Source organism: Sminthopsis crassicaudata, chromosome 5, assembly GCF_048593235.1.
Source record: "Sminthopsis crassicaudata isolate SCR6 chromosome 5, ASM4859323v1, whole genome shotgun sequence".
NCBI classification, from domain to species: Eukaryota; Metazoa; Chordata; class Mammalia; order Dasyuromorphia; family Dasyuridae; genus Sminthopsis; species Sminthopsis crassicaudata.
Genome location: NC_133621.1, coordinates 112,039,058 through 112,063,954, shown reverse-complemented (window position 1 = coordinate 112,063,954; position 24,897 = coordinate 112,039,058). Strand labels below are relative to the sequence as shown.

At 33.4% G+C, this 24,897-nt stretch overlaps 1 protein-coding gene across 4 annotated transcripts in view; it reads left to right on the top strand.

The window, feature by feature from the left end:
* Positions 1–24,897, top strand: part of MKLN1 (muskelin 1) — a 215,949-nt gene that overhangs the window by 11,319 nt on the left and 179,733 nt on the right. For all 4 annotated transcript variants that reach the window (XR_012482324.1, XM_074267933.1, XM_074267932.1 and 1 more), the window contains one exon: positions 23,522–23,591. Coding sequence is in view for 3 of the 4 variants with exons in the window: in XM_074267933.1 (XP_074124034.1) it covers positions 23,522–23,591 (70 nt within the window). In the remaining variant the exon portion in view is untranslated. The remainder of the gene's footprint in view (positions 1–23,521; positions 23,592–24,897) is intronic.

Below are 24,897 nucleotides of genomic sequence, written 5' to 3'. Positions count from 1 at the left end.
CCAACTATGTTAGGTGGTCTGACTCATAAGACAGTTAATAGTCCTTGAGACCTTAGGCGTTTTGAATCTAAAAAAACCATAACTACCACTCTCCATTCTGCTGGTTTTTGGCGTCAAGGAGAACAGAACTTCCCTGAAGCAGAAGCAGTAGAACGTTACATCCTTACAGCAAAGACTTGAGCAGCTGTGGTAGAGGTGGAATGGTAGCAGCAGACAAGCCAAGATGTTCTGTTATTTCTAATTTACCATTGTAGAGGCAGATCCTGGTAAATAAGACTGGCCTGGAGAGCTCTTCCATCAGCAATTCAAGACATTTCTCTCTTTATCTTCCCGGTATATGTGAACTAGGGAGCAAGAAATTACTGCCAAAGTGTTCCACTGACACATTAGGTAAATTTTTCAGTGTCTTTCTTTAGAAGATAGGATTAGAGTTCCCTTATGCTGGAAATTTCCCCCCTTCTCCATGGTTTGTAGAAAAAATGATTTTCCATTGATTTATAAAGCTTTTAGTAATTTTTTTTGGGGGGGTGTGGAGGATAAGTTTTTCTGTTGTGTTTTGTTAGAAAACTTTTATTTGATTTTTGGCAATTTACTTGGTTAGGAAGGAAGTTGAGTCTGCACTGAATGGGGACTTGAGCTCATTCCTGATTGTGAGCTCAGAAAAATGATAAGAAGTGTTCCTACTTAGTTGTTAGTAGTTGTGTGGATTCCCTATTATAGGAAAGTAACTAGTCTAAGATTGTATTGTGAAAAATTGACTAATGATTAAACGCCTTCATTTCTGGTCCACTCTTCTATGTAGTTCCTAAGTTATAATCTGAAGATAAATTCTATTGCTATTTCTGTTATGTCATGATACTTTGAGTTGCCCCTATTCTCACTTCTGTTACTTGCTACCAGTGAGTTACTAAGTTCTATAGGCCTCAGCTTCTTGATCAGAAAAAAAGAGATGATTAGAGTAGATGGTCTCTAAGGTCTCTTTCCTCTCTAAATTCATGATGTTTTGTCCCTTGTACAGAACGCTTATGTGTAAGTTGGCTACATCCTCTTTGGAAAAGAATATTGTTTACTGATGCTTTACACAATCTATAAATACATAAAGTTATAAATGACAATTTAGGATTCTAGGTACTGAAAGGAACTGCTAGGAAATTTAAAAGGTATTTTTATTATTTCTCTTAGTCATGCCTTATAAATACAGATAAAGCATCTTCAGGTTTTCTAGCAACAACTTTGTATTAAAAATAAATTTTATTAATTTTTTTGTTTGTTTTTATATAAATTATACTTCTCAATTTATTCTTCCCCCCCTAGAAAATGAAAGAGAAAACAAATGGAAAAAATCTGTTACCATCTGGACTTTTCCATACTCATAGTTCTCTAGCTTTGCAAAGGAGGAAGGGAGGTGCCTTCTTAAAATATCTTTTTTTTGGGTCATTATAATTTTATGGTATTCAGTTTCAAATATTTTGGTTTTGTGATGTTGGCAGTCTTTCCACCTAGCATTATTGTAGTCTTTATATATATAGTATTTTAAGTTTTATGAAGTGCTATACCTATATTACCTAATTTGATCTTCACAACAATCCTGTGAAATAGGTGCTCTTATTATCTCCATTTTACAGAGGACTACTTAGACTGACAGAGTTTAAGTTACTTACTTTCCCAGGGTCATACAAAGTCTCTTCATTCCAAGTCCAGTGTTTTTACCTAAGATTTTATTTTAGCTGTTTATCTTTTATTATAAAATTTACTTTCCTGTAGCATCATTAAGTTACCTCCAATTTATCCTCTTTATATTTAGTTTATAGACTGTCTCCTCCATTTGAATTTGAACCCCTTGGGTACAGTGAAGTTTTTTGCCTTTTTTTTTTTTTTAATAACAAAATCCTTAGCACAATTCTTGACCTATTGTAGGTACTTAATAAATGCTTGTTGATTATTCAGCTGTTCTCTAGTTGATGGGTATCTACTTTGTTTCTAGCTGTTACTTACTATAGAAAGCAATGACTCCAATTCCCCTAACATTGGTTAAATCTCTTTTAATGTTTGTACATGACATATTAATGAGGGAAAGGAAAGGGGGAACCCCATTTGTCGGGGCATAGATCCCATGAGGTGCAGTGTCCCCTGTAAAATGAATTTACAGGCCCGAAAACCTAGATTGATAAATAAAAGGTTTATTGTAGAAATTTGGAAATAAAGCTCAGTTACAAAGACGCCAGGGCCAGAGGTGGCCACTGGTGAGCAGGGACCCTTACATGGCTGGAAGGATATCATGTGTTGGCTGGGAGGGCTCCTGCAATAAGGGGGTTCCAGCTTGTTTCTTTTATACCCAAAAGATGATGGGCAGTACCCAGTTCAGGTGGGCTTTTCAGTTAGCCCAGATCAGGTGAGGGCTGGGAGAAGCTGAGCTGAGAGTGGGGGGCTGGGCCCGGATATTCAAAGGGTGCCTTTGACCAGAATTTGTGAATCAAGGTCAGTCATGGGTTGGGCAATTAGGAATCTTAAAGGGACCCCAACCCTCATCAATATGACAGTTGTACAGTCTTATAGTGCTTTTCTTGTTTGGTTTGGTTTCCAAATAAAGGGGGGAAAGAATCTAGCTTATCTTGCATTGCTACATTATAACACATTTGGCTTTACAATATTGTGTATATCTCTTCAGATCTCTGGTCATAGTTGTCATCATTACAGGATCCTATCAAATTTGAGTGCTGTCATGTGTCCAGTGCTGTGCAGAGGTGCTAGGAATACAGAGAACATTATCATTGTTTTCAAGGATGTAAAGCCTAATTAAGGAGGCAGGAGAAAAACCTTGGATAGGACAAATGATCCGTCTTATGTGGTTATCACAAATTGTGGAAGATAAAAAGGCTGGGTCTCAAAGGAAGAGTAGAATTTTCTGCACAGGAAGGAGGAAAAGAAAGATATGGAAGGGTTTTCCAAGTTAGAGGAAGTTTGAAAGTAAAAATTATAGTCACATGTCTGGAAAAGACAGTAGACCAGTTTTTATTCTATAATCTCAACTGGTCTCTCAGTGGATCAAGACAGTTCTTTTACATCCTGTCTTATTGATAGCAACCTACTCAAGCCTTTTCATCCCTCCTCAAAGGTCTCACAGCTCCCCTTCCCTTGACCTTCTCAGCTGAGAACTTTGCCCTACAATTGAGGCTTTTTGCAGGAGTTTCCCTCTGCCATCATCCTCAGTGAAGTTTGAAGGGATGGCAGTAATAGTGATGAATGGAAAAGAACTCATTAGAAGTGCACTAGTTTAATTTTCATCCCTGTTTCTTACCAGCAGTGACTAATTGTTTCCAATTGTTTTGTCAGTGACAAATTAAAAGAAAAATTAGGATAAAGTCTTGCTTTCAAATACTACATATGGATTTTCTCTTCCTTTTCCTATTCACATGTAAAGATGTGATACTCTTTTGAATGAATGAATTTGAAAAACTCGGTACATTTGAAACTTTTTCTTCCACACTTGAATTTAGAAAAGTGAATTTTTTTTTTTAAACAAAAAGTTACTTTCTGTCTGTATTTATTTGGACTTGAGCATATAAATTTCTTGAAGTCAGAGACTGTATTTGAAAATTATTTTTGTTCTCTCAGCTGATAGATAAATTAATAGGAAGTCTGTGAAGTGAAATAGCCATTAGTACCCCAATAGATCTTATCTCTAGTCATAATCACATCACATCTAAAAACTGTAACCAGAATTGGGCATTTACAGTGTCTATATTTCTAATATTTATCTTTTATTTTCCTTCTTTGGATTTCTCGGATCTATAAAATGGTAATCTGTAGAAAGGGAGATATACTTGATTAGATGAACTTCAGTTTCTGCCATTTGTATAAAAACAAGATACCTTTGCATACATATACTTGAATCCCTAGAAGTCTTGTTCTGCTTGTTTTCTGTCACTTCCTCTGGAATTTTAGTTTTGTGTTTTACTTTTTACCAGTGTTTCAAAGATAATTGAGTTAGATGAAGATTTGTTGTTACATTTACTTTTATTGATGAAAAAGTTTTATTGACCTAAAACAATCAGTACTTAGTTGATAAATCTGTCCCACCCTTCTTTGGAAACAAAGAGAAACAATTAAACTGAAGCAACCAAAGTAGTGATTTTTTGTGATAAAATATGCAACATTTTACCTTTTTGATCTGTCAAAATGTTTCATTATCTCTTCTCTACAAATTCACTTTTCACTTATTTCACTCATTAAGAAAACTTCAGTTTTTTGTTTAGTGACCTTTTATATGTGTGTGTGTGGTGAAGTTAAGTGACTTGTTTAGGGTCACTCTGCTATTAAGTGGCAAGTTTCTGAGGCTGGCTTTGAACTCAGTTCCACCTGACTCCAGAGCTAGTGCTCTATCTACTGTGCACCTATTTGCCCCTTTAGTGACCCTTTTATTTGTATTGTTTTAGCTGTGTATATTTTGCTTTTGTTTATTTTACTTTTCATCCACTCATGCAAATCTTAATATATTTTTCTAAATTGCTCAGATTTTATTTTTTATTGTCAGTGAGTTTGTTATGGACTTCTTTCCAAGCCCTCAAAGTATCTATTTGTTACAAAGTATTTACTTCAGTTTAAAAAAGCTAATATTTGCTCATGTGTGAAGGCTTGCTCACATCTTTTCCCAGATCCCTCCAGATGTTTCAGGTCAGATAATACCTTTTTGCCCTTTTTATTGGTTTTTGCCAACCATATACCTGCTAGCACTTACTCTAATAATATTTACTAATAATATTAGCTAAAATTTACTATGTGCCAGACCTGTTAAGCTCTCTACAATTATTACCTGTTTTTATCCTTACAACAATCCTGGGAGGAGGATGAGGAAAATGAGGCAAACAGAGGTTAAGTGACTTGCCCAGAGTCACACTGGCAGTAAGTGTCTAAAGCCACATTTGAACTGAAGTCTTTTTGACTGCAGATCCAGTGCTATATCCATTGTAGAACCAATACATTTTTTTTTAAGTTGAGAAAATACAAGTTCTACAGCTGAATATTGTCTTGAGTATTGGACCTGTATGAGAGAAATTTGCTGTGAAGATGTTTTCCCCAATTGCTTGCTTTCTATTTGTAATCATATTGATTTTGTTCATGGGAAAAGTTTTTCCCTATTAGATCATCAGAATTGTTCATTTATATTTTGTAATCTCCTCTATCATTTGTTTAAGAATTCTCTCCCTCACTCAACTTATTAAAAGTAGCATATATCTTTCCTTTTCCCACTAATCTCCTTATTATATAACCTCTTAGATTTGGTCTATTTTAAAATTTATTATATATTTTTTGGTAATGTGTTTTGTTGTTTTGGGGTCTTGTTTACCTTATCTGTTCACTTGATAAATTTTTCTACTTTTAAACTAATGCTAGTGAATTTTATAGTTTTATCAGTACCTGAGGCAACATGACACAGTGGAGATGTGTATGTGTGTGTGTGTGTGTGTGTGTGTGTGTGTGTGTGTGTGTGTGTGTGTATATATATATATGTGAAAGTTGTAGAGAATGTGGCAGTCTGCTTTGATAGACAGTTTTCTCAAATAGTGAAATTACATGTTCAGTTATTATTTCTATCCTTATCAGTTACATTTGGTGATTTCTGCTTCATAAACTGCCCTCTCCCCTAACAATTACTTCTACTTATATAAAGTAACCCTTTGGTAATTTGGTTTGGCACTAAATCTTTAAATTGATCCTCCTTCTTCCTCCTCCTCTTTCCCCTTTTGATATGACTCAGCATTATTATGTTGGTATGAACAATTTCTTCAGTTGTCTAAGTTTGTATTTCTATAAAGAATGTTTTATGGTTGTATTTTTATAAATTTCAAGTTTGTTTTGGTAGCTGGCCTCCTAGATAGTTCATATATTTTGTAATAACTTTGAGTGGAATTTCTTTTCTCTAGGTTTATTTTATAGTCTGCTACTCTACTGAATTAATCGTTTGAATTAATTTTGTTGTCACTAGATTTCTCTAAGTAAACCTTTCTATCATCTTCAAATAATGATAATTTTCTTTCCTCTTTGCCTGTTCATATTCTCTTAATTTGTTTTTCTTTACAATTGCTAAAGGTAGCATTTCTTATTGATAGCTTCTGAAGAAATATCTGAGAATCTTTGTTAAGTTAATGAGAAGTCAGTGAGAAGGGAAAGATTGAAAATGCCTGAGAGGTGGGATGATTTTTAGAGCAAGGTCTTGGAATAGAACAGAAATCAAGAATACAACTAGAAGGATTAACTTTAATTAGGGAGAGGGTTGCCTTTTTTCTGATGAAGAGAAAGGTAATGTATGTATGGTGATGCTAAGAAGCTTTGAAGAATGGAAGGGTATAATTGAAAGAGTTACCATAGAATGACCTCAGATTTCTCTGAGAGGTAGGAAGTTAGTTGGGTTATTTTTATTCTCTTTGGAAGGTCCATGGTAGGAGACTAGGGGTAGCAGAGGAAGATTGAATTTGTAAGAGAATGTAGAAGATTATTAGAAGTTATATAAATAAAAATAGCACTGAGAGAAATGCGAAGGAACCCCAAAATATCCCTTATTTAAAATATAAAAAAATTTTTGTGTTTTGTTTTCGTTATTGCTACATCCTTTATCAAGCCATGCTAGGCTTTTTTTTTTTTTTAGTGTAGCTACATTGATTCAGTGTAAGAAGTCTTAACCTGTATTAAGATCCTACATCTGCCTATTACTTTGGATAAAGCATTTAACATTTTGGGACATTTTTTTTCTTCTGTGTTCTGAGGTTTCAATTCTGTGATCCTTTGAATTGTGGTTGGTGAAGACTTAAGGGAAGAACAAAAGACTTAGGCATATAAAATAAGATAAATCAATTATATTGTAATAGAATTTATATTTATATTAGTACATTTGTGTATTGGGGGAAAACAACTGGAGGCAAAGTAGATTTCCATTTATTGGGGAATGGCTAAACAAATTGTGTTATATATGAAGAGATAGTTAAAATGATGACTATAGAGAAGACTCACAAGACATATGAAGACTTGTAAGATGTAGGTGAACTAATGCAAAGTAAAGTAAGTAAAACTAAAAGAATATGTAGAACCACCACAATGTAAATGGAAAAAACAACAATTGAAACTGAAATTAGCCATGAAATTTTAATATTTCAACTTGGCCCCCAATGAAGAAATGTGATAATTCATTTTCTCCCTCCTTAAAAAAAACAAAAAACAAACTAACAGTTGAAGAATTGTTAAACAGTATTGAAGTTCCAGATGAGGTTATGTACTGCATTTATATTGAATGAAGTTAATTCACTCTAGTGACTTTTTCCATTGAACTCTTAGGTAAGTTAAAATTTGATGGATGTTATCCAGGGATCAGGATTAGCAGGTTGATATAGTAGTAAGAATAACTGATTCCAGGGTGATGACTATTTCATTATTACAATGGCAGGACATTTGTAGAAGAGGTGAGAAAACCCATTTCACTCCCTCCTTTGTAAAATTGACAAGTATGTTAGTTATATTGCATTGTTTATTTTTTCTCTTTTGCATTATCTGTTACAAGAGTTTGTTTCTTGGGGAATGTGACAATAAGGATAATATTCAGAAATTAAAGTGATAGAAAAGAAAAATACTAATGGATATTTTGAAAAAAAATTTCAGATTGTAGAGTCAGGACTGAGCATGGGGGCAAATAAAATCAATGGGTGGGATAAATTGGAGAATAGAGATGGGTCATACCAGTTCAACAGATATTATTAAAGGACTGTAAATCAGGATGTGAACAAAGAGCTGGTTGAATATAACAGGGGAGGGAGGAGAGAGTACAAAGTTGGATTTTACAATACGAGACTTTTAAGGGATGACGTAGAACTCAAAATTCCTAGATACTTTTTTGTTTTCTGTATCATTTGATTGAATTGTATGCTTTTTTCATACTCTAGAGCCACTTCTTTGAGGTACCATTAAGATACCACTTATTCTCTGCCTTTTGTATTATTTCTAGAGGGGAAGCATGATATACTAAGCCCTAAATTTAACAGTCAGATGATCTCAATTTAAATCCTGTCTACCTCTGATTCTGTGATCTTGGACAGCTTACTTAACTTTCTTGGACCTTGTTTTCTTTAAAAATGAAAAGTTTGTTTTATGTGACTGCTAATCCTTTGATTTTGTGAAACTTCTGAGAAACTATAGTGCCAACGTTTGTACTAAGTACTAGGATCAAAAAAAAAACACCCTACTCTTTTTGAAAAATAGTTTTTTAATTTTCCAAATATATGTATAGATGTTTTCAGTATTCATTTTGGTAAAATTTTCCATTCATTAATTACCTCCCTCCTCAAGACCACAGTCAATCTGATATAAGTTAAATATGTGCAAATCTTTTAAATACATCTGCATATTTGTTGTGTCATACAAGAAAAATCAGATCAAAAGGGAAAAAAAACCATGAGAAAGAAAAAAATTTAGCAAGCCAACAACAACAACAAAAGGTAAAAATACTGTTTTGATCCGCATTCAGTTTCCATAATTCTCTCTCTGGATGCAGAGAGATTTTCCTTTCCAAGTCTATTGAAATTGCCTTGAATTACTTCATTATTGAGAAAAGCCAAGTCCATTACAGTTGATCATCATATAAACTTGTTGTTACTGTGTGAAATGTTCTTTTGGTTCTGCTCACTTCACTCTGCATTAATTCATATGAGTCTTCCCAGTATAGAAAACTTTACTCTTGAAGATCTTATTACACTTTAATGAGATGCATCATCATGAAGCATTTTTTTTTTTAATATAGCTTTTTATTTACAAGATATATGCATGGGTAATTTTCTCTGAGGCTGGGGTTAAGTGACTTGCTCAGGGTCACACAGCTAGGAAGTGTTAAGTGTCTGAGATCAAATTTGAACTCGGGTCCTCCTGAATTCAAGGCTGGTGCTCTATCCACTGCGCCACCTAGCCTCCCCTTGCATGGGTAATTTTACAGCACTGACAGTTGCCAAGCCTTTTGTTCCAATTTTTCCCCTCCTTCCCCTTACCCCCCTCCCCAGACGGCAGGTTGACATGTTACATATGTTAAAGTATAAATTAAACACAATATATGTATACAAAGCATTTTCTTTAATAAAAAATATTATTGATCTTAACATTGCTTAAAGAGCCTGACTGAATAACTGGATTCAATTCAGCAAGTTTTTTGCAAAATACATATTATGGAACTCTATCCCTTTAGAAGTAAATTATTAGGTTCCGATCCTTCCATAAGAGGCCACTTTTTTGGCCATTGCTGGCTGTAGCATGGTACTTTAAAAGTTATAGATGCCTTCCAGAGGCAGGGAAGAAGTTCACAATGTCTTTGATCAAATTGTTTGGTTTGAGACAGCATTAAATTCTGCCCTAATGAAGACACCATAAATAGGGGATGTATTCTAGTTTTTAAGTTAAGAGAATCTAAAAGTGCCTAAGTTGTTCTGCTCTATTAGGAAGGTGACTTTTAAGCAAGCTTTTTGGGGCTCATTCTCCTAGTCTGTAAAATGAGAACATTAGACTAGGTAAAATCAAAGTTATATTTTAGCCCAAAATATATGTCTATGATTAGGAAATGAATTAATCTAAATATAGGCTGCAATATAGTAGCGATTATAAACTGAATTCAGGCTTTTATGTGTTACATTTAAGGAGATGGTAGGGTAAAAGTGCAGCCTGTACTGAATCAAGATAGTTTATAGGATTTTGAAGTGAAAATATACTAAAATTTCATTATTTTTTTTGTGGTCATTGTAAGAGGAAGCCAATTTGAATTAAAGGAGAATCTGATTTATAGAGTTTTTTAAAAGAAATATTTTATTATTTTCAAGTGCTAGGTGTATCTGATTAGGTTACCCATTTTTTGCCTTGTGAAAGACCTTTGTGAAAGAAAGAGAAATAAGATTGATGAATAATTACTGTATTGACTATGAGCAAATGGTATTTTAAAATATTCTTTTAAATTCTATTTCTGTAATATCTTTTTATTTTCAAAATATATGCAAACATAGTTTTCAATATATTCACCCTTGCAAAACCTTGTGTTTCAGATTTTTCTTCCTCCCTTCCCTCTATCCCCTACCGCAGACAGCAAGTAATTGAATATATGTGAAACATGGAAAAAAAAAAAAAAAAAGCAAGCAAACAACAAAAAAAGGTGAAAATACTATGTTGTGATCTACATTCAGTCCCCACAGTTCTCTCTCTGGATGCAGATGGCTCTCTATATCACAAGTTTATTGTAATTGGCCTGAATCACCTCATTGTTGAAAAGTGCCATGTCCATCAGTGCTGATCATCATATAATCTTGTTACTGTGTACAATGTTCTCTTGGTTCTACTTACTTCATTCAGCATCAGTTCATGTAAGTTTCTCCAGGCCTTTCTGAACTCATCCTGCTGATTGTTTCTTTTAGAATAAATAATATTCCATACCATTCATATACCATACCTTATTCAGCCATTCTCCAACTGATGGGTCCATTCGGTTTCAAGTTCCTTGCCGCTATAAAAAGGGCTGCTAATATTTTTGCACATGTGGGTTCTCTTCCATTCCATTTCCACATTTAACTCCTGTATTTTTGGGATACAGACCCAGTAGAGAAATTATTGGATCAAAGGGTATGCACAGTTTGATAGCCCTTTGGACATAGTTCCAAATTGCTCTCTAGAATGGTTGGATCAGTTCATAACTCCACCAACAGTGCATTAATGTTCCATTGTTCCCACATCTCTCCAACATTTATCATTATCTTTTCCTGTCATCTTAGCCAATCTGAGAGGTATATAGTGGTTTTAATTTGTATTTCTTTAATCAATAATTATTTAGAGCATTTTTTCACATGACTAGAAATGGTTTTAATTTCTTCATCTGAAAATTGTTTGTCCACATCATTTGATCATTTATTAGCATTGGTATTTTTGATGCATTTTAGGGTGATTAAAAGTAATTTGTTTTTTTCCCAGAAATCTTGTATCAGTTGCAACCCTTTCCAAGTTTTAGCATATATATTATTTACTTGTACTACTTTTTTTCTTTTAGTTTTCTTTATTTTTCTGGTTATGTATGTACACTAGTTTTTAAAATACATTTTTTTCTTTATGAATCATGTTGGGATAGAAAAATCAGAACAAAAGGGCAAAACCATGAGACAAATAAAACAAGAAAAAGAAAAAAATGAACATAGCATAATAGCATGTGTTAATTTATATTCATTCTCTATAGTTCTCTTTCTGGATGCAGATGGTGTTTTCTATCCAAAATTTATTGGAATTGTTTTAGATCACTGAACAGCTGAGAAGAAGCAAGTTTTTCATAGTTGATCATTACATTACACAATCTTGCTGTTTCTATGTATAATGTATTTTTGGTTCTACTTGTGTTCCTTAGCATCAGTTTGTGTAAATCTTTTTTTTTTTTTTTTTTTTTTTTTGAGGCTGGGGTTAAGTGACTTGCCCAGGGTCACACAGCTAGGAAGTGTTAAGTGTCTGAGATCAGATTTGAACTTGGGTCCTCCTGAATTCAGAGCTGGTGCTCTATCCACTGCTGCCCCCATATTTGTGTAAATCATTCCAGACCTTTCTAAAATCAACTTGTTCATCATTTTTTATAGAACAATAATATTCCCTTACTTTCATATGCCATAACTTATTCAGCCATTTCCCAATCTTACTTTCCAATTTTTTGCTCCCACAAAAAGAATCACTATGTTTGTACTACTTTTGAGGAATACTATTTAATAAGCTAAGGCAAATTTCGTTTCAAATTTAGTTTTCCTTTCTTGCTCTTTCATTTGCGAGAAGCAGAAATTTTAATTCTTAGCAAGATTGACACAAATTTGTTTTTCTGAGATATTAAGAAATTGAGTACTATATATATATTTTTAACATATTCTATATCTTTTAGTACATCTTTGTTTTGTAGAGATATTGTGAACTACATGGATTTGATTGTGGTTAGTGAGAGTTTCCTATCTCCACCTCATCATACTAGAGTGTTTATTTATTTTGTTGCTATTCTTCTTCCCCAGAGGTAGGTAAAATTTCAGTGATGGTGATATATGCGTAGGTATGATGTTTCCAAAGCTCTTTGGAATCCTTAGAGAAAAATTGAAATTGCTTAAGCATCTTTATCTCCTCTTTGGAGACAATGTGGGCATTAAGTTGATTATTTAAACAAAAAAACCCCAAACATTTAATATATACTGTCTTTTTAGAATGAAGTTAAAGACAGTATATTATACTAATTATTTGAATTTATTTTTACACAGAAGTAAGGGGTTCAGAATTTCTTTGTGAAGTTTTGCAAAGTGGTTTTTCTAACAAATTTTGTAACAAGTCAGAATTGATCCAGAAATGTGGGCATTTAAAAAGCTACAACAGAAAGAGTATTACATCACTCTCTATATTTATGATTTTCTATCTTTTTATAAATTTCATTTGGGGCTTTTACAGCTCTTAAAAATCATGGGTCCCCAAATGACACAGTGCAGTTGTTCATTATTTTCCCTACTGTGTATAATTAGCCATTCTGATGGTGATTAGATAGGAAACATCCCACCATCCCCATGTTAACCATTTGTAGAGATGGTCTCCAACATAATTACAATGGCTCATTTTTGGACCAAGACTCCCTTGCTTTATTTCATGTCTATAAAATCTTCCAACTTCTCCCCTTCTGAACCATAGTTGTCTCCCTGGAGTGATTAACTGTAACCTAGGTACCCAAAGCATCAGTGATTGAGATTCCATCTACCTGTCCCCTAAGTATACTTACCCTTCTAGATCCTTTCATATCTGTGGAGGATGGATTTCTAGGCACATAGGTTTGCACTTTTGTTTCATCTTTGACTCCTTTCTTTATTTCATTCAGTGTATACAAACAGTTGCCAAATCTTATTTCTGTCTTTAAAGAGATCTTGTACCCAGCTCCTTTTCCTCACTTATACAACTTCTACCCTAGTTGAGAACCTGTCTCATCACCTCTTTCCCAGACTACTAAAATGTTCTTTTAGTCTTTTCCCCTAACTGTATTCATTCTACATATTGTTACCAAACTGATTTTCCTTAGCTTAGATTTGATTATTTTTCCCTTACCCTAGTAATTTTGATTAACTTTAAGATCAAAAATAAACTTTTTTCTTTGATACTTAAAGCTCAAGAGACTTCAGCCCCCAACTTACCTTTGCAATATTGCATCTTATTCTGTAGTGTAATTCAAACAAATTGGCCTTTTTACTATTGCTCACATTCATTCAAAATCAAAACTAAAATGCTAAATGTGAATAGAAAATTAAGGAATAAATAGCATCTATCCACTAAGTGAAACCACATAAAGAAAAAGAATGGATTTATGTGCTGAATTGAAATCAGACAGCTGAATTTTGCTTTGTATATGATAAATATCAACATTCAGAGGAATATGGCACCTAATGAAAGACAGTTGTTTTTGTTTTATGTTTCATGACCTTTTTTTGGTTGGCATATTGTATATCATTCATTAAAAAACATCTAAAAAAAGAAATTCACCCTCTTGGCTAATGACATTGATCAAGTTACTAAATAATTATTTAAAATTCTTTCCTATCTCCAGGACCCCCAGAGTAGTAACACAGGGTTTAACCAAATAATAATACACTTTCAGTCATATTGCTTTCCAAAATTTTATTAATTTTTCTCTATCAGCAAAAAAAAAAAATGCTTTCTCCATCCCTCTGAGAAAGAAAAATAAGATCATGTTATATTAAATAATAGTCAGCAAAAAAAAAAAGTTTCCTGAATTGATCGTATCCAAACAAAATTATGTCTTAATTTTTAGTCTGTATCTACTTCCTCTCTGTCAGGAGGTAGGGAGAATGTTTCATCATGAGGTCTCTGGAATTATGGTTGACTTTTTGCATTGACCTAAGTCTTTCAGAGTTGTTTGCTTTTATTGGTGTAATTATATAAATTATTCTGCTATTCTGCTCATTTCACTCTGTTAACTTATTCAAGTCTTTCCAGTTTTCTCTGAACTATTCATCATTTCTTATTGCACAATGGTATTTTATTACATTCATGTACCATAAAAATGTTCAGCCTTGATCCAGTTGATGCGCATTTCCCCCTTTCCAAGTTTTCAGTTCTTTGCCTCTGAAAAAAGACTAAATATTTTTATATATCCTTAGTTGAAGTTACTTTTACTTAAGTCATTTTTTCTTAATTTGTATTCCTTATTCTCTTTTTTTTTCTTTCCCCTCTTCTCTTTCCTCTTGTTAAATGTATTGCAAATTTATATGTGTATGCTCCCTTCCTTTGACCAGTTCAGATTATAGTGAGGTTCAAGTTTTGACCACTATCCCCAACTCTTCCTTCTTTTGTGTAGTCGTCTTCTACTAGTTTACTCTGATTACATGGGGTAATTTTCCTTGTCCTACATCTCCCCTTTCCTCTTTAATGTAGTCCTCTTTACCTCTTTTTTTCCAAATTTTTTTTAAGAACATGAAGACTTAACAGAACTCTTCCCAGGTACTGTGTCTAATTAGACTCTCTGATAATGATAAGGTCCTGAGGGAGATATATGTATCATATACCCATATTACAAAAAAAGCAGTTTATTCCCTTATAAATTGTTTGCTTATATTTACATTTTAATGTGTTTTTATTGACTCTTGTATTTGCTGTTCAAAGTTTCTTTGTAGTTCATCAATTTGATCACATGCCTCTTGTAATTAAGGCAGAAATCCCAATGATGTACTTTGAGAAATCTGAACATATGGAGGTACCTTTGAATTTGGAAATGATTAGGAAGGCTCCAGAAAGCCACTGAGTGAGTCCTTAAAGGAAGAGAAGGCAATTTAAAGGGGCATATTCTTTTATTTTTTAAAAGTTTTCTTAATACTTTAAAAAAAATCATCTACACTTCCTTTCCCAAATCAAATTTTCATCTTTCTTCAGTAACTCTCTTTTCCCAGTTTTTAACTCTCATTTATAGAATATTAATTTTTAAAGAATCTTTCATTTCTCCTAGGAATTCTATTTGAACTTATTCCAAAACTCTAGTTTTCTTTGAGACTTTGCTTGGTGTTATAGAATTATTCTTCCCTGCCCCCAGATTGAACTCGTCAATATGACAAAGATGTTTAATAAGCCAAAAAAAAAAATCTGACATAATACCAACATCTGACAATAAATACATTTTCTATCTCTATATTTTTGTTGTGAGGGTAAAAAGCATATTTCATTATCTGTTCTTTAGGACCTGTGGGACCTTCTTTAAGACCTTAGGATCTGTTCTTTAGGATTTTTCTGTTCCTTAAGAGTTCAATTTTCTTTTCATTTACATTGTTAAAGCTCTTCCAGTATCTTCTTGAAAAATTTGACTGAAAAATAATAAACCATGATTTCCATAAGCCATATTAGTGGGTTTAAATCTTCCTCCTCTCTCCCCCCTTCCTTTTTTCCTTCCTTCCTCCCTCTCTTTTCTTCTTCCCTCCCTCCCTCCTCCTCCTCTTTCTTCTTTTCCTCCCTCTCTCCCTCCCTCCCTGCTTCCTTCCCTCATTTCCTTCCTACATATTCTCCCTTTTTCCTTATTCTCCCTCTTGGGTAGTAAGAAGAAATCACAGGAACTGCTAGAAATAATTGATTATTTCAACCAATAATTTATACTATATACCACTATAAACTCAAAAAAGTTTATACAGCTATCTCTGAGTTGTACACTGGTACCAAACCACATTTTCTTTCTTAGTGGTGGTTAATGTTAGATGTATGATCCCATGCCATAGAAGTTTAGCTCCAATACTTGAAGTTAGTTGCAGTATTTTAAAATTGGCATTTCTTTTTGTTAAGTGTTCTGTGGATTCCCTAGATCAGTAATTTGTTATCATTTTCCTATATTTTTTGGAGGATGGCTTTGTTTATTTATTTTTGGTGATGTTTTTTCTGGAAAATTTGTGATCCTTAGATTATTCTTTGTTGTTTATCTTTGCTTTCAGTATATATTTTTTAAAAATTCATGTTTTCTAATCTTTTTGCTGCTTTGGGCCATTTTTTCCCTTCTAACTTTGCATTTTTGCAAAGCATTTCTGTTAGCTTGTTTTAAGGTACCACTAGTATCTTTTTCTTTTTTATTCCAAATTAACTAATTTTTGACTACATGGATTAACTTCTTAAGAAATGTAATTTATCTCACTTAAATTTTTTTTTTCTTATATGATTGCTTTTCTGAATCATTCTGAAGTTGTTGGAGATATTCCACCATTGTTACAGGGGGGTTTGCAGACTTTATCATGGTATTTTCACCATCTTTGGGGAATTTTATTTTTTGGAGGTTTTTTGTACAAAGCAGTTTTTCTTTCACATGGCTCTTATAAAAATGCTTCTTCACTTTTCCTTAGTTAGCTTCTGTATATCCTATCATTTATAGCTCAATTTTCTATGATATATTTGCTGAAAATCTAGTTATTGCCAGTCCCTTTACTGTCAGCAGGCCTAGTACTTTGGTGTCACTAACTCTGCATGATTTTTCTTTGTTTTGTCACAGCATCAAAGTTTGATGAGTTTTCTTTTCCTCATATGGTGAGGGTTATCAGTTGAAAAACTACTAGAGGGAGATTCTGATTTGTTACTTTAGTGAAGGCTAAATCTAATTTTTTATCATTCTTTCTCTTTTGGGTTTCCTAGTCCTCTGTAAGTGTTTTCTAGGCTAAGCCCTTTGCTAAAGGCCCAAAGTTATGGTTATGAGGGGTTGGAGAGGATTCCCTAAAGCACAAAAGAAGGGGTACTCTTAGAAACCTTTATTATTAACCTTTTTTATTTTTATCCCTTTAAGTGTGGTGTTTGTTTCCTCCCATACTAGGGGTGGGTTCTTTCATTTATCATCTTCATCTCTGAGTTTTCTGCATTTTTGAATGTTTACTTATATTGTTTGGTGTGATATCTTTCCCTAAGGAAGCCTTTAGAAATCTTTTTGAGATTCACCCACTATTATTTCTGGTTATCTGGAACTTAACTGGTAGGTATTCAGATTAGGGGCCAGGACCAATTGATGTCAATGTTCTGAAGAATTAATTTTCTTTTTTTCTTTTAAATTTCTCTTTTGTTATCTGTTATCCCCTCCCCAAGATTTGCTTTTGGCTTATCTTTGGTGGTAGCTTTGAGGGTCTTAATGCTTGTTCTGTCTTACCATAGAAGTTTTGTTTAGCACTATTTATTCTTGTGCCTTTGAAGTGTTTTCCTTCACTGGATATGTCACTAAAGACATTCCTCAGATTTTCCAGAAACAGGCAAGAAAGTTGGGAGTAGGATTGTACAAAAAGTTGAGAAATTGAGTGGGCATTCTTTTTACATGCTGGTGCCCAAAAAAGATTGAAGCTCTTAAGCCCAGAGGATAGGCAGCTCTTGGTAGGAAGGCTAAGGTTGGTTGTAACAGGGGATGGAGTTCTCAACAGATCATTTGAAGTTTCTTTGATTACTGCTGTCATGTTAATCTCTTTCCTTTTCTAGTTTTTTTTTTTTTTTTTTTTTTTTCCCTCCTCCTTGTTTTCCTTAAGCTGAAGGATATTTTGTATAGAGTCTGAATAGTAATGAGTTTGATGATGAAACTCAGAAGTTTCTTGGGTCCTCTGCCCTGGTTTTTAATTATTATTTTTTTTTTCCTAGCTCAAATGTGTAGAATGAATTTTTCTTCCAGAAAGGGTGTTTCTTGGTTCTAGACTTTATTCTCATCTCCTCTAGTAGTATTCCTCCAATAATTCATCCAGTAAATTGAAGTGTATAGCCATTCAAGGTAGAAGAGTCTAGATCTGTGATGTCCTTGGCATAGGGAATTCCCAAGTGAGGATATGTTTTCTACCAACTTAGGCTCTTGGAGAGTTGCCTAGGTCACTGGTATTTTAAGTCATTTGTCTAGAGCAATGGTCCTCAAACTTATTAAATAGGGGGCCAGTTCACTGTCCTTCAGACTGTTGGAGGGCCAGACTATAGTAAAAACAAAACCTCACACTCTGTCTCTGCCCCTCAGCCCATTTGCCCTAACCTAGCGGGCGGCATAAAAGTCCTCAGCACTCCGCAGTTTGAGAACCTCTGGTCTAGTGTCACATAGTCATTATTATATGTTACAGGAAGAACTTGAATTTAGTTATTTCTGATTTAAAATCCAATTCTGATATTTCTTATTGACTCTCAAAATTACATATAATTGAATTAAACTGTTAGGGTTCCCTCCCCCATTTTATTCAATTAGTGGGACACATTTAACAATATTAAATTCCAAGTATTAAATTGAACTTTTTAGTTCAGAAAATCCCTTTCTTGCTTGATTCCTGACACTATTCTTGCTAGTTAATCTTATTTTCACTTGGTACATTAATTGCTTATTAAGTGATTTGTTCATTTATTCATTTCAGTTTATTTTTCTGGAGAATTGTAAAACTATAGAAGTTTGTAGTTGTTAGGAGCCTTATAAACCATCCAGTCCAATTCCCTAATTTTCTAAATGAAGAAACTAGCAAATGGATATTATACAATATGATTTATTTTAGTATGGTATAATTATAGTACATGCTATAATTGTACTTTACATTCTTGTTTGAGCTCATCATCACATCCACTTCCAACTCTTTTGGGGGAGGGGTTAGGGAATGACAACTAAAACTGCATTTTTGGGAAACATGATGATAAAATTTAGTAGACATAGGTTTCAGTACCTTGGAAAGGGGAATTTCCTCATTGTTAATGAACTCTGCAATGCTCCTACTTGCCACTAGGTGGTAGGAGATTAATCCATCTGAGTAGCTCTATGAACTGAGAGATTGGCAGGAATTCTATTTATCTTAGACTTATAGCCATGGAATATTAAAGACTTTTGTGAAACCATCTTCTTCATTAATTTCTACAGTTTGAATATAGTACCCATAAAAATCCTAGTCCAACAATTGATACCTTGACTATATTGTTTCTAATTTCATATTATAATCAATAATACTCATATCATTTTTCTAATTTTTTCTAATAATATTACCTAAGTCCTTCTATTTCTTCAAGTGGATCCAGAAGGGCATTTATTTGTAATTCATTGTCTTACTAGCTTTTTTCTTAGTCCCTCATTCTTATTTCTAATTGTTGATTTCTTAATTCTCCCTCTAATATAATATACTTTGTGAAATTTGACTTAGTTTCAGTTTTGAAATTAAATCTCATTTGACTTTTTCACCATTTGCTTATTTTCTGAGAAAGAAGTTTCTTTTTTTAAAGTCATTCCCTGGGTTTGAATCCTGACTGTTGCCATATAATTTTTCTATGACAGTAGGCACGCTATATTACATCCTTGGACTTCATTTTTCTAATAGGTAAAATAAGAGGCTTAACCTCCAAAGGCATTTTCATTTCCTAAACTCTGATTCCCCAACTGAAAGCACTCTTTTCTTTCTCACGTTTATTTTCAGTACTTTTTCTATATTTTGTTTCTTTTACATGCCACCTAGCCAACTTGGTAAGCATTATGTGTTTACTGTGTACCAGGTGTTATGCAAAGATGCAAAGAAAGGCCCCCCTGTAATGTGCTGTTGTCTCCAGAAACTGCTGATTGCTCTCTGGGAGGAGATCTGCTGTCTCAACTGCCGCTAACTCTGACCTCCTGTAGAGACTCTTTCTTCCTCCAGAGAGCCGCCCCAGGTCTGGCCCAGACAAGACTCTCCTTGCTCAATGGTGTCTTCTTTTATCCTCCCAGAGAATGGGCTGGGATAACGCAAGGGCTTCTGGGAAAAATTACTTCAACCAATGAACTTGCTCCTCCTAAGCATGCAAGCTCCTCCCTAGGAGTTCACAGAGGTAAAACTCCCCTAAAGGCCAGAACTAGAGAATTGTTAGTACCGATTTAGCACTTAGTAAGAACCTAGCACCCCCCCTCCAAAAAAAAAAAAAGTCAGTCTTTGTTTTCAAGGAGTTCACAGTCTAATAGGGAAGACAACATGAAAACAATTGTGTACAAACAACATATATGCAAAATAAGTAAAGAATAGTCTTAGAAAGCATTAAGACTAAGAAAGCCTAAGAAAAACTTTTTGTAGAAAATAAAACTTTAACTGAGACTTGAAATAAGCAAAGGAAACCAGGAATTGAAGATAAGAAGGGAGAAGATTCCAGATATGGGAGAACAGCCAGTGAAAAGACTCAAAATTAGAAGATTGTGTCATATTTGAAGAACAACAGGAGGTCCAAATGGAAGGGAATAAGATGTAAGAATACTGGAAAGGTAGGAAAGGCCAGGTTGGAAGAGTTTTAAAATAAACAGGATTTTCTGTTTGATTGTGATCAGTTGACAGTAGGGAGCCACTGGAATTTATTGAATAAGGTGATGCTATGGTCATATTTATGCTTTAGGAACAACAATTTGACACTTAAATGGAGAAGATTGAATCAGAGAAACAAATCAAAAGATTATTTCTCTAGTATATATGTGAGGCAATGAGGACCAGCACCAGGGTGGTAACAGTAAAAGAGAAGAGGATAAAGGAAAAAACTGTAGGAATTGACAATTGATTAGATAACAAAGGTGAAAGAGGACGAGGAGTTGAGGTTGTCACCTGTGGTTCAAGCTGGGATACTAAAAGGATGGTGCTGCCCTTATCAATAATAGGGCAGTTAAGAGAGGCAAGTATGGGAGGAAAATTGACTTCTATTTTAGACACTAATGTGAGATTTCTCGTAAGTAATTGGAGAATTGAATCTGGAGTTTAGGAGAGAGACTAGAGCTAAATAAATAAATCTGAGCCTCATCAGCCTGGAGGTCAATGAATTGACATGAGTTGATGGGATAGATCCCCAAGTGAAATAATGTAGAGGGAGAAAAGAAGAGGACCCAGGATAGAGACCAAGCAAGTATGACCTCAATGAAGATTCAGTAAAGGAGACTGAGAGAGATCAATTTTTGTATCACCTGCTATGTTGTTTACATCATCAGATTCTACAGATTTAACTATCCTCTATATATAAATGACATCTCTTTCGCTCTACTCACCCCCCTCCCAAGGGGCTCCAGTTATACCCCTTTAATTCACCAAATGCAAAAATGAACTTAACATCTTATTCCACAAATCTTCCCCAAGTTTGTAACTGTCTCTTTAGATTTAACTGCTCATCATCCCTCCTCCCACATATCAGTCAGTTGCCGTATTCCCTTTTCTATCTTTTCATTCTCTCATCTGACCCCTTTTCTCCACTCCATATAGCTATTACCTGAGTTCAGCCCCTCTCACTTAGACTTAATTATTTTTTTCATTTAACTTATATTTTCTATCCTCCTGTCTCCCTCCATTTTCTGAAGCCAAAGGAAAGGAGACCAAAAGGAAACTCTTGTAACAAACATGCAATTAAGCAAAACAAATTCCGACATTGACTGTGTTTTTAAAAAAGTGTCTCATTTTGTATATTTTAATTTGCCATCTCTCTTTTAGATAGTGTTCTTTATCATTGATCCTTTGTAATTATGGTTACTCATTCCCTATACTGATCAGAGTTCAGAATTGTTTGTTTTTTTACAATATTATTATATAAATTTTCTCCTGATTCTATTTTGCCCTGAATCCATTCATAGAAACTCTAAATACCTTTGAAATCATTCCCTTCATTGTTTCTTACAACAGTATTATTCCTTTATATTCATATAATATATACACACACACACACACACATATATTTCTTCAGATGTTCCCTAGTTTCCAGATCTTTGCCACTATTTAAAAAAAAAAAAGTCACTATAAATACTTTGGTACTTAAGAATCCTTTTCTTTTTTCTATGATCCATTTGAATTATAGGCATAGTAATGGCATTATTGGATCAAAGGGTTTAAATAACATTTGAAGCATAGTTTCAAAGACCTCCAACTTTTGTCATATCTCTCTTTTGTGGCCTTTGCAAACTTGGTGGAATCTCACGTTTGCATTTCTCTAATATAATTTAACACAATTATATTCTTTATCATAATATAAACTATCTATTAGTTTGAATTTCTTTCCTTGAGAACTGGCTTTTTATATATATTTTTTTCACTATTTATCTGACTTCTATTATTTTAAATTTGAATCAGTTCCTTATTTATCTTGAAATTGAAATCTTTATCAGAGAAACTTGTTGCAAAGATTTCTTCCCTTTAACTACTTCCTTTCCAATCTTAACAGTTAATGATTTTGTTTGTGCAATCTTTTAAAAAAATTTTATTTTTAAATTTTCAGTAGTATTTTATTTGTCCAAACATAGGCAAAACATGGATAATTTTCAATATTCATTTCTATAAATCTTCGTGTTCCAAATTTTGCATCCTTCCTCCTTTATTTCCCCCATCCCCAAGACTGCAAGCAATCTGATATAGATAAAATATGTACAGTTCTTTGAACATATTTCTATATTTGTCATGCTATGCAAGAAAAATCAAATCATAAGGGAAAATACCTCAAAAAAAGACAAAAACAAACAAAAAAGTAAAAATACTATGCTTTGATCCCCATTCAGTCTCCATAGTTTTCTCTCTGGATTTTCCATCTCCATTTATTGGACGGACTTTGATTCATCTCATTGAGAAGAGAGCCAAGTTCATCACAGTTGATCATCCCATAATCTTGTTGCTGTGTACAATATTCTCTTTGTTCTCTTCACTTCACTCGACATCAGTTCACATAGGTTCTTCCAGGCTTTTTTGAAATCAACTTGCTCATCATTTTTTTATAGAGCAATAACATTTTATTGCATTCCTTTTTAGCCATTCCCTACCTGATGGGCATCCATTCAATTTCTATTTCCTTGCCCACCACAAAAAGGCCTGCTAAAACATTTTTGTACATGTGGGTTCTTTTTTCTCTTTTATGATCTTTTTGGGATACAGACTCAGTAGTTTTATAGCCTTTTGGGTATAGTTCCAGATTGCTTTTGAGAGTGGTTAGATCATGTGTAAAATATTTTAAATTTTATGTAATCTTAATTGCTCATTTTGTCTTCTGATCCTTACTATCCCTTGTTTAATCATGAACTCTTCCATATCCACAAATATAAAATATAATTTATTTCTTTATTTTCCAATTTGTTTATGATGTGATTTTTTAATATCAGAATCATATATCCATTTGGAACTCATCTTTGTTTATGATGTGAGGTATTTGTTTAAACCTGATATTTACTAGACTATTGCTGATTTGCCCAAGGTCACATTGTAGGGAGAAAGTATGTACTTTCCTCTTGAGGAGTAAGTAGAGCCTGATCTATTGAAAGCAGTTCTTCTCACCTGAGGTATGGGTGATTCCACTAAGAGACCTATAAGGAAAGGGATTTCTGTTTACTAGATAAATTTTACTATAATGAGATTGTACTGCATTGGTGTTTGGTTTGTTGTTCTGTGGTCTAATTGCTTTACTTTAAAGCATTTGTATATTCTTTTTGCTATTCATGATAAAAGATTCATTTTTAATATTGCCAATAGAGTCAGTTCTTAAGAGTGATTTAAACTTAAGGTATTTTTCTTTTCTTCTATTTTAGGAATATTTTAGTGGATAAGCCAAATGACCAATCTTCACGATGGTCTTCTGAGAGCAATTATCCTCCCCAGGTAAGAATCTGATTTTACTTTATAGGCACAGGATGGTTGTCAGTAGTCATAAGTTAGGATTAATTTAGCACCATCAATTCTTTTAACTAAGTGGGTCAGTTGGCACCTAGAATGTGTTGCTTCTTTTGTAAGTTTTTCCAGACTTCTTCACCACAAAGTAATTAACTTTACCCTATTCTTAAGTGCTGGAAAACTTCTCTTGTTTGATGGAAGTTAACCTGCAGTACTTTTTAGAATCCTCTTTACTTTTTCTAAATCAGTAATGAAAAGATAGTACTGATTTTATATGACTCCATTTTTTCATGTATATTTAGTTGATGAATAATTTAGTTGATCTATGTTAAACCATACCTCTGAAGTATAAGAGTATTTATTGGGACAGATGTTTTCATTTTTGTCTTATCTTGACTTAATTTTTTCTTCTTTGCTTAATTTACTCCATCTGTAAATTATAGGTATTGTTAGTAGATTGGAGTTTCATATTGCTGACTTTAATTTGAAGTTGATTCTGTGAGAGTATTTTGTAGTGGGAAACAAATATTTGTAAAGTACTTTTGAATGTTTGATTAATTTAGATAATGTTAGGATCTTGTACTTTTCTGACAGAGAGGCCCAAGGTTGTCTCCTATTACTGAATTTATTGCAGTAGGAAATAATATTGAGTGAGTTTCTAGAAAATTTGCAGTGTAATTTGTTGCTTTATTCTTTTTGTGATATTTTTTTTTGCATGACAATTTTGCTGGTATTTTATTTTTCTTGTCTTAATTTCCCATTTTACTTTAGTTAGGAGCTCCACTCTATTCTCTTGCTTATCTATCTAGATTTGCATTTTTCTCATCTTGGGAAAAAATTTGTTCTATAAGTAATTCTTCACTGTTATAGTAAAATTTTATATTTAGTCATATTTTGAAGAACAAACAAATTTTATAATTTTCTTTTATTCACAACTTTTGAATCCTAGGTGGTTGTTAAACATTAGACCTTTTCTGTTTTACTGTTGTAGTGGAATAACTTTGTTTTAACGTTGTTAGATTTTATATATAATAATAATCTCTATAGTTTAGAACAAGTATTCTTTTTTTTTTTTTATTAATTAACCAACACTCATTTATTAAGAGCCTATTAACTTCCAGCCACTGTTCTAGGCAATAGAGAAACACGAAGGATGGAATATTCCCCAATCTCAAGAAGTTTATTTCTAATGTTGGAGACAAAACCATATATAAGTAGATAAAGAATCAATCTAAAGAGAATAAATAAAAATAAGTACAAAATCCTCTCTTGTGGATTATTGGTTTTTCCTTGC